At 36.7% G+C, this 11196-nt stretch overlaps 2 protein-coding genes across 2 annotated transcripts in view; one reads left to right on the forward strand and one right to left on the reverse strand.

Annotated features, from left to right (window-relative positions):
• Window positions 1-2385: 2385 nt before the first annotated feature.
• LOC133633641 (endoplasmic reticulum resident protein 27) overlaps window positions 2386-11196 on the forward strand; it is a 54960-nt gene continuing 46149 nt past the window's right edge. Inside the window, exons 1-2 of the mRNA XM_062026227.1 lie at window positions 2386-2479; window positions 4829-4925. Of these exons, the coding sequence (XP_061882211.1) occupies window positions 4867-4925 (59 nt within the window). The 5' untranslated portion in view covers window positions 2386-2479; window positions 4829-4866. The remainder of the gene's footprint in view (window positions 2480-4828; window positions 4926-11196) is intronic.
• The window catches only part of LOC133633640 (retinal cone rhodopsin-sensitive cGMP 3',5'-cyclic phosphodiesterase subunit gamma-like), a 5556-nt gene continuing 1138 nt past the window's right edge, over window positions 6779-11196 (reverse strand). The window contains exons 2-3 of the mRNA XM_062026226.1: window positions 8911-9028; window positions 6779-7632 (exon numbers count right to left, since the gene is read on the reverse strand). Coding sequence (XP_061882210.1) covers window positions 7515-7632; window positions 8911-9020 — 228 coding nt within the window. The 5' untranslated portion in view covers window positions 9021-9028 and the 3' untranslated portion in view covers window positions 6779-7514. The remainder of the gene's footprint in view (window positions 7633-8910; window positions 9029-11196) is intronic.

The raw sequence follows: 11196 nt of genomic DNA on the forward strand, positions 1-11196 counted from the left end.
TGGAGGCCCCACAACAGTGTTCTTCCAGTCATGGAGGCCCCACAACAGTGTTCTTCCAGTCATGGAGGCCCCACAACAGTGTTCTTCCAGTCATGGAGGCCCCACAACAGTGTTCTTCCAGTCATGGTGGCCCTACAACCATGTTGTGTTCTTCCAGTCATGGAGGCCCCACAACAGTGTTCTTCCAGTCATGGAGGCCCCACAACAGTGTTCTTCCAGTCATGGTGGCCCTACAACCATGTTGTGTTCTTCCAGTCATGGAGGCCCCACAACAGTGTTCTTCCAGTCATGGAGGCCCCACAACAGTGTTCTTCCAGTCATGGTGGCCCCACAACCATGTTGTGTTCTTCCAGTCATGGAGGCCCCACAACTGTCATGTTCTTCCAGTCATGGAGGCCCCACAACCATGTTGTGTTCTTTCAGTCATGGAGGCCCCACAACCGTGTTGTGTTCTTCCAATCATGGAGGCCCCACAACAGTGTTCTTCCAGTCATGGAGGCCCCACAACTGTCATGTTCTTCCAGTCATGGAGGCCCCACAACCATGTTGTGTTCTTCCAGTCATGGAGGCCCCACAACCATGTTGTGTTCTTCCAGTCATGGAGGCCCCACAACAGTGTTCTTCCAGTCATGGAGGCCCCACAACCGTGTTGTGTTCTTCCAGTCATGGAGGCCCCACAACAGTGTTCTTCCAGTCATGGAGGCCCCACAACTGTCATGTTCTTCCAGTCATGGAGGCTCCACAACCATGTTGTGTTCTTCCAGTCATGGAGGCCCCACAACTGTCATGTTCTTCCAGTCATGGAGGCCCCACAACCATGTTGTGTTCTTCCAGTCATGGAGGCCCCACAACCATGTTGTGTTCTTCCAGTCATGGAGGCCCCACAACTGTCGTGTTCTTCCAGTCATGGAGGCCCCACAACCATGTTGTGTTCTTCCAGTCATGGAGGCCCCACAACAGTGTTCTTCCAGTCATGGAGGCCCCACAACAGTGTTCTTCCAGTCATGGTGGCCCCACAACCATGTTGTGTTCTTCCAGTCATGGAGGCCCCACAACAGTGTTCTTCCAGTCATGGAGGCCCCATAACCATGTTGTGTTCTTCCAGTCATGGAGGCCCCACAACCATGTTGTGTTCTTCCAGTCATGGAGGCCCCGCAACAGTGTTCTTCCAGTCATGGAGGCCCCACAACCATGTTGTGTTCTTCCAGTCATGGAGGCCCCACAACCACGTTGTGTTCTTCCAGTCATGGAGGCCCCACAACCACGTTGTGTTCTTCCAGTCATGGAGGCCCCACAACCATGTTGTGTTCTTCCAGTCATGGAGGCCCCACAACTGTCATGTTCTTCCAGTCATGGAGGCCCCACAACAGTGTTCTTCCAGTCATGGAGGCCCCACAACCATGTTGTGTTCTTCCAGTCATGGAGGCCCCACAACCATGTTGTGTTCTTCCAGTCATGGAGGCCCCACAACAGTGTTCTTCCAGTCATGGAGGCCCCACAACCATGTTGTGTTCTTCCAGTCATGGAGGCCCCACAATCGTGTTGTGTTCTTCCAGTCATGGAGGCCCTACAACTGTCATGTTCTTCCAGTCATGGAGGCCCCACAACAAGGTTCTTCCAGTCATGGAGGCCCCACAACCATGTTGTGTTCTTCCAGTCATGGAGGCCCTACAACTGTCATGTTCTTCCAGTCATGGAGGCCCCACAACAGTGTTCTTCCAGTCATGGAGGCCCCACAACCATGTTGTGTTCTTCCAGTCATGGAGGCCCTACAACTGTCATGTTCTTCCAGTCATGGAGGCCCCACAACAGTGTTCTTCCAGTCATGGAGGCCCCACAACCATGTTGTGTTCTTCCAGTCATGGAGGCCCCACAACCACGTCGTGTTCCTCCAGGTAGACTCACACCTAAACATCTGCACAGGACCTGGAGTGAGTGTATGGCACACTCACTAGCTGTATTGACACTGTGTTTCATGATGGTCATCTGCCATCTGCTGGAATAAAATAGTAAAATAGTATTATTATTTCCATTCCTTAGACGTCTGATGGGAAAAACTTAATTGTATTATTATTATTATTATTATTTTTATTATTTCCATTCCTTAGACCAGGGGTCGGCAACGCATGCGGCTCTTTAGCGCCGCCCTAGTGGCTCTCTGGAGCTTTTTCAAAAATGTATGAAAAATGGAAAAAGGTGAGGGGAAAAAAATATATTTTTTGTTTTAATATGGTTTCTGTAGGAGGACAAAGATGACACAAACCTCCCTAATTGTTATAAATCACACTGTTTATATTAAACATGCTTCACTGATTCCAGTATTTGGCGAGCGCCGTTTTGTCCTACTAATTTTGGCGGTCCTTGAACTCACCGTATAGTGTATGACTTTCTCCGACTTTCTAGGACGTGTTTTATGCCACTTCTTTTTTGGTCTCATTTTGTCCACCACACTTTTAACGTTGTGCATGAGTGCACAAAGGTGAGTTTTGTTGATGTTATTGACTTGTGTGGAGTGCTAATCAGACATATTTGGTCACTGCATGACTGCAAGCTAATCGATGCTAACATGCTATTTAGGCTAGCGATATGTACATATTGCATCATTATGCCTCATTTGTAGCTATATTTGAGCTCATTTAGTTTCCTTTAAGTCATCTTAATTCAATTTATATCTCATGACGATTACACTATCTGTATGTAATATGGCTTTTAATTTTTTGCGGCTCCAGACAGATTTGTTTTTGTATTTTTGGTCCAATATGGCTCTTTTAACATTTTGGGTTGCCGACCCCTGCCTTAGACGTATGATAGGAAACACTGAAATTGTATTACTATTATTATTATTATTTTTATTATTTCCATTCCTTAGACGTCTGATAAGAAACACTTAAATGTTATTATTATTATTATCATTATTATTATTTCCATTCCTTAGACGTCTAATGGGAAACACTTAAATTATATTATTATTATTATTTCCATTCCTTAGACGTATGATAAGAAACACTTAAATTGTATTATTATTATTATTATTACTATTATTATTTCCATTCCTTAGACGTCTAATGGGAAACACTTAAATTATATTATTATTATTATTATTATTTCCATTCCTTAGACGTATGATAAGAAACACTTAAATTGTATTATTATTATTATTATTTCCATTCCTTAGACGTATGATAGGAAACACTTAAATTGTACTATTATTATTATTTATTTATTATTATTATTTCCATTCCTTAGACGTCTGATGGGAAACACTTAAATGTTATTATTATTATTAGTAGTAGTATTTCCATTCCTTAGACGTATGATAAGAAACACTTTAATTGTATTATTATTATTATTTCCATTCCTTAGACGTCTAATGGGAAACACTTAAATTATATTATTATTATTATTATTATTATTATTTCCATTCCTTAGACGTATGATAAGAAACACTTAAATTGTATTATTATTATTATTTCCATTCCTTAGACGTATGATAGGAAACACTTAAATTGTACTATTATTATTATTATTTCCATTCCTTAGACGTCTGATGGGAAACACTTAAATGTTATTATTGTTATTATTATTATTATTATTTCCATTCCTTAGACGTCTAATGGGAAACACTTAAATTATATTATTATTATTATTATTATTTCTATTCCTTAGACGTATGATAAGAAACACTTAAATTGTATTATTATTATTATTATTATTATTATTTCCATTCCTTAGACGTCTAATGGGAAACACTTAAATGTTATTATTATTATTTCCATTCCTTAGACGTCTAATGGGAAACACTTAAATTATATTATTATTATTATTATTATTTCTATTCCTTAGACGTATGATAAGAAACACTTAAATTGTATTATTATTATTATTATTATTTCCATTCCTTAGACGTCTAATGGGAAACACTTGAATTATATTATTATTATTATTATTATTATTATTTCCATTCCTTAGACGTATGATAAGAAACACTTAAATTGTATTATTATTAATATTATTATTTCCATTCCTTAGACGTATGATGGGAAACACTTAAATTGTACTATTATTATTATTATTATTTCCATTCCTTAGACGTATGATAGGAAACACTTAAATTGTACTATTATTATTATTATTTATTATTATTATTTCCATTCCTTAGACGTCTAATGGGAAACACTTAAATGTTATTATTATTATTATTTCCATTCCTTAGACGTCTAATGGGAAACACTTAAATGTTATTATTGTTATTATTATTATTATTATTTCCATTCCTTAGACGTATGATAAGAAACACTTAAATTGTATTATTATTATTATTATTATTTCCATTCCTTAGACGTCTAATGGGAAACACTTGAATTATGTTATTATTACTATTATTATTTCCATTCCTTAGACTTATGATAAGAAACACTTAAATTGTATTATTATTATTATTATCTCCATTCCTTAGACGTATGATGGGAAACACTTAAATTGTACTATTATTATTATTATTATTATTATTTCCATTCCTTAGACTTATGATAAGAAACACTTAAATTGTATTATTATTATTATTATTAGCTCCATTCCTTAGACGTATGATGGGAAACACTTAAATTGTACTATTATTATTATTATTATTATTATTTCCATTCCTTAGACGTATGATAGGAAACACTTAAATTGTACTATTATTGTTATTATTTATTATTATTATTTCCATTCCTTAGACACTTAAATGTTCAATCAGCAGGATGATGCTTTTAAGGATGAGGAATTAAAACAAATATTGTTGCTGTAAAATGTATATCAAGTGTTCACTAATTGACTGTATACGCAGCATTAATGACGTCATGACTCCTGAGTGTGGTGTTACCAATGTTGGCCGCTGGAGGGCAGCAGAGGCGAGGAAGACACGTTCAGTCCTTCACTTCAAGGTACAGTCAAACTAACAATATCAGCTGCGTATTAACATTTTTCATCCGTGTCCACGTGACCAAATCACTCTTTTAAAGATGAATGTTTATTATTCTCTTTTGATATCGTCTGTTTTTGTATCTTTATGTATGTCAGCACAGGAAGTGGGATCATATCTTCATACAGGCAGAATTGGTATATATATATAATTTACATATATGTGAGTATATACATATCTGTGTGTATAAATATACAGTATATATATATATGTATATATATATTTATATATACTGTGTATAGATACATCCATTCATCCATTTTCTACCGCTTGTCCCTTTCACCTCATCACAGGGCCTGTATAGATACATATATACTGTGTATATATATATATATATACTCTGTGTATACATATATATGTATAAACTGTATATATATATATACTGTATATATATATATATATATATATACTGTGTATTTATACACACAGATATGTATATACTCACATATGTATGTATATAATGTGTATATATATGTATATATATATATGTATATATATATACACATATATACTATATATATAATGTGTATACAGCATATATACTTTTTTTTTTAGGAACTTTGTCCATCATTCACAATCTTTATGTAAAACAATAACACGTATGTTTTTTTTATGCATTCTAAATCTTAAATAAACAATAGCAAAAGTCAGCTAACATTGGAGGTACAGGGAATCACTTTATTCCGCCTATAAAACGCTCTAAAAGTCACCCAAACACCTCCATCAAGGTTTTATTTACACACTGTAAATATATATGTCATGTAGTAATATTCATAACGTGTAATATTTACATATTTAGATCATTTAAATTTCACAGACGCATCACACCGTCACTTTCCCTTCAACAACAACAACAACAACAAGACTACTAATCATGGCGGACTTGATGAGAGACAACAAAGACTACTTTGGGACAAACGATGATCCAGAAACTTCTGTTTTTGAGCCTGAATATAAGGAGGATGATCTACAAGTTTTAGAAGCTGTGTGCTAAACAAATGCCGTTTTAGTCAAACACTAAGCATCATGTAGCAGTATTGCTAAGTGCTAAACAAGATATACAAACATAATAAAACAATCACTTACTGTACAATGTCTGCTCTCACTGGGATAAAGGCTGATGGGATGTTTATATCTTTCAGCACTAGACTTTTGTTCCCCGTTTGGATGATAAATTCATCCTAATCCTCACGCACGTATAACAAATAAAAATAAAAGTGTTTTTTCGTATCTTTCTCACCATCTCCGGGTCTAAATTGGATGTCAAAGTTGAGCAACTTGTGGGTTTATGTCCACAACCTTCTACTATCCAGGCGAGAGGCATGGTTTATCATCTAGAATTAACTTTCACCAACTCAGAGGCCATGCAGCAGCTCAATATGTCAATATAGCAGCATAAGCTAGTTAGCTTGCTAAAAAATAGTCTGTCTGAGTTAGCACTTATAATAACAATATCACTAATACTTGTTAATATTCAGGTAAATGGAGTATTGTTGGCAGTTTTGGGATGTTGTTAGAGGGCTTCACGGGCGGAATAGTAGCTGCATTGTTAGCCACCTCTTACTCGCTGTACTTTGCGATTTAGAATACATAAAAAAAGAAAAACCTACCGTGTGTGTTCTTGTCTTCCATGAGATTGTGAACCATGGACAACATTCCAGAAAAGGTGCACTCGCCCTTTAAGCGGGCAGCAAGACGAGTGAGTGGTGTCACACCTCCAAGCCGCGCAGAACGGGACACCACTTCGCAATATTTCATCAATAATCATAATCAATAATGTCATATTTGCAGCAGGTGACAGAAACACCAACATGGTTTCGGGGAACACCAAACTTTATTGATGTCATTCATGGAGTCGCTCATAAAAATAGAAATGTATCTTTCACAAACATCTGTACAGTAAGTCAGAGGTCCCAGGAGGTCAGGGGTCAGGGGTCATGCAGCGATAAAGGCGGGAAAAAGAGGAAAGGGTTCGGGACGCAATCCTGCTCCAAAATGATCACGTGATGATGATCTTATGCTTTATACAGTACTGTAATATTCATGTATTAATATCATACAGTGCTATATTTTATGTATCAATATTATACTGTACTATATATAATATTTATGTATCAATATTATACAGTACTATAATATTTATGTATCAATATCATACAGTACTATAATATTTATGTATCAATATACAGTACTATAATATTTTATGTATCAATATCATACAGTACTATAATATTGATGTATTATCATACAGTACAATATTATGTATAAATATCAGAAGGTATAATAGTATTGAAGTATTCATGTACAGTACAATAAGTATGTAGAGTACAGTAAGTATGTAGAGTGAGAAGTGTGAGGTCTACACAAAGTGTGCATGAGTCCTATGTGTGGAGGACATCAACCATCAGGTGGTGCGGGGGTGCAGTGGGTCGCTGGATGGAGTGCAGGGTTCGAGCAGAGGACGTGTTTGAGGTGGTCCATGGCAGAAACACGCGGGAAGATTCCTTCTTGAGTCCTTCTAGAATCATTGTAGTGTCCTTCTAGATTCCTTCTAGACAATTCCATACTTGGCCAGGTCACTGAGCTCCATGTCCCCAAAGGCCTCCCAGGGACAGACCACCGTGATGTCTGTGCCCAGACCCTCCATGCCAGGGATGTCATCTCCAAACCTGCACACACATCATGTCAATATACACACACACACACATCATGTCAATATACACACACACACACATCATGTCAATATACACACACACATCATGTCAATATACACACACATCAAGCACACACATCATGTCAATACACACACATACACACATCATGACAATATACACACACACATCATGTCAATATACACACACACACATGACAATATACACACACACACATCAAGTCAATATACACACATACATCATGTCAATACACACACACATCATGACAATATGCACACACACACACACATGACAATATGCACACACACACACACACATGTCAATATACACATAAACACGTGTCAATATACACACACACATCATGTCAATACATACACACACATGTCAATACACACACACACGTCAATATACACACACATCATGTCAATATACACACACATACATCATGTCAATATACACACGTGTCAATATACACACACACATGTCAATATACACACATCATGTCAATATACACACACATCATGTCAATATACACACACACACATCATGTCAATACACACACAAACACACACATGTCAATATATACACACACATGTCAATACACACACACACATGACAATATGCACACACATCATGACAATGTGCACACACACACACATCAATATACACACACACATCATGTCAATACACACACACGTATACATGTCAATTTACACAAACACACACACATATGGTAATATACACACACACACATGTCAATACACACACACACACATGTCAATATACACACACACACACATGTCAATGCACACACATGTCAATATACACACACACACACGTCAGTATACACACAGATCATGTCAATATACACACACACACACACATGTCAATATACACACACACATGTCAGTATACACACATAATGTCAATACAGACACACACACACATCATGTCAGTATACACACACATAATGTCAATACAGACACATTAACACATACACACACACACACACACATGTCCGTATACACACACATAATGTAAATACACACACACATCCATCATGTCAGTATACACACATCATGTCAGTATACACACACATAATGTCAATAAAGACACACACACACATCATGTCAGTATACACACACACACACATCATGTCAGTATACACACACACACACATCCATCCATCATGTCAGTATACACGCACGCACACACGTCAGTACACACACACATCATGTGAGTACACACACACACAGAGTTGCTACTGGGACTCACCCCTTCTGGCCAGGTTTGGGGGCCTTGCTCTTGAAGGTGCGTGCGGTCCTCTGCTTGAACTTAGGGGGGCCCTTCTTGTCCACGGGGGTCGCAACTGCTGTGTCACACATTTTATTTCCTGCCAAGGAACAAAAGTGTGAGTCCTTTTTTCTTCCCAAGAAGATCTCAGCACCACTTGAAGACCTCTTAGGTCTGAAGTCTGAAGTTTTAGGTCTGAAGTTTTAGGTCTGAAGTCTTAGGTCTGAAGTCTGAGGTCTGAAGTTTTAGGTCTGAAGTTTTAGGTCTGAAGTCTTAGGTCTGAAGTCTGAAGTCTGAGGTCTGAAGTCTGAGGTCCGAAGTCGGAAGTTTTAGGTCTGAAGTCTTAGGTCTGAAGTCTGAGGTCTGAAGTTTTAGGTCTGAAGTTTTAGGTCTGAAGTCTTAGGTCTGAAGTCTGAAGTCTGAGGTCCGAAGTCGGAAGTTTTAGGTCTGAAGTCTGAAGTCTTAGGTCTGAGGTCTGAAGTCGGAGGTCTGAAGTTTTAGGTCTGAGGTTTTAGGTCTGAAGTCTGAAGTCTTAGGTCTGAAGTCTTAGGTCTGAAGTCTGAGGTCTGAAGTTTTAGGTCTGAAGTCTGAGGTCTGAAGACTGAAGTTTTAGGTCTGAAGTCTGAGGTCTGAAGTTTTAGGTCAGAAGTTTTAGGTCTGAAGTCTGAAGTTTTAGGTCTGAAGTCTAAAGTTTTATGTCTGAAGTCTGAAGTTTTAGGTCTGAAGTCTAAAGTTTTAGGTCTGAAGTCTGAAGTTTTAGGTCTGAAGTCTGAAGTTTTAGGTCTGAAGTCTGAGGTCTGAAGTTTTAGGTCTGAAGTCTGAAGTTTTAGGTCTGAAGTCTGAAGTTTTAGGTCTGAAGTCTGAAGTTTTAGGTCTGAAGTCTGAGGTCTGAAGTCTGAAGTCTTAGGTCTGAAGTCTGAGGTCTGAAGTCTGAGGTCTGAAGTCGGGGGTCTGAAGTCTTAGGTCTGAAGTCTTAGGTCTGAAGTCTTAAGTCTGAAGTTTTAGGTCTAAAGTTTTAGGTCTGAAGTCTGAGGTCTGAAGTCTGAAGTTTTAGGTCTGAAGTCTGAGGTCTGAAGTTTTAGGTCTGAAGTCTGAAGTTTTAGGTCTGAAGTCTGAGGTCTGAAGTCTGAGGTCTGAAGTCTTAGGTCTGAAGTCTTAGGTCTGAAGTCTTAGGCCTGAAGTCTGAAGTTTTAGGTCTGAAGTCTGATGTCTAAAGTCTGAAGTATTAGGTCTTAAATCTTAGGTCTTAGGTCTTAAGTCTTAGGTCTTAGGTCTTAAATCTTAGGTCTTAAGTCTTAGGTCTTAAGTCTTAGGTCTTAGGTCTTAGGTCTTAGGTCTTGCTTCCACAATCAGTTCAGTGTATTTCCAGCAGGTTGACTTGAAATTCCTGCAACTTGTCACAAAAGTAACAACACACTTGGATATCTAATTAATATCATTTCATATAAGAGAACGTGAAAGTTACTTCACTTTTTATAGTTACTTTACTGTTTATAGTTACTTTTCATGCAGTGGGCAAATGTTGAGCATGTGCAAAATAAATACAACGTTACCAAAATAAATCAATCTCATTTATTTTGTGTGCTGTTTAAATAAAATAGGAAATAAAAATAAGATAAATAAAACACTATTTAATTGAAAAAAGATGGACGGGGTAAACATTTTATTTAAATATTTTTTTTTTTTAGCAGTGAATAAAGTCAAACATGTACTTTTGTGACATGAGAACATACTAAAATAAACGTTAGTGTACTAGATAGATAGATACTAACCATAACCCTACACAATAGTGGAAGGCGTGTGGAGCTAAATAATTATAATACATGAGAATATTTATAATATATTATAATAATATATTATTTATAATATATTAATAAATATTACAATAAATGTTAATATACAGATACAAAATAATCTGAGGCATGTTTAGCTAAATAAAATAAATGCTAACATGAAAGTCTCCTTACATAAATAAATATTAAAATAAATGTCAATATACAGATACAAAATAATTGAAGGCATGATTAACTAAATCAAATAAATGCTAACATGAAAGTCTCCTTACATATATTAAAATAAATATCAATATACAGATACAAAATAATTGAAGGCATGATTAACTAAATCAAATAAATGCTAACATGAAAGTCTCCTTACATAAATAAATATTACAATAAATGTTAATATACAGATACAAAATAATCTAAGGAATTATTAGCTAAATACAATAAATGCTAAAATGAAAGTCTCCTTACATAAATAAATATT

This window comes from Entelurus aequoreus, linkage group LG18, assembly GCF_033978785.1.
Source record: "Entelurus aequoreus isolate RoL-2023_Sb linkage group LG18, RoL_Eaeq_v1.1, whole genome shotgun sequence".
Classification (NCBI taxonomy): Eukaryota; Metazoa; Chordata; class Actinopteri; order Syngnathiformes; family Syngnathidae; genus Entelurus; species Entelurus aequoreus.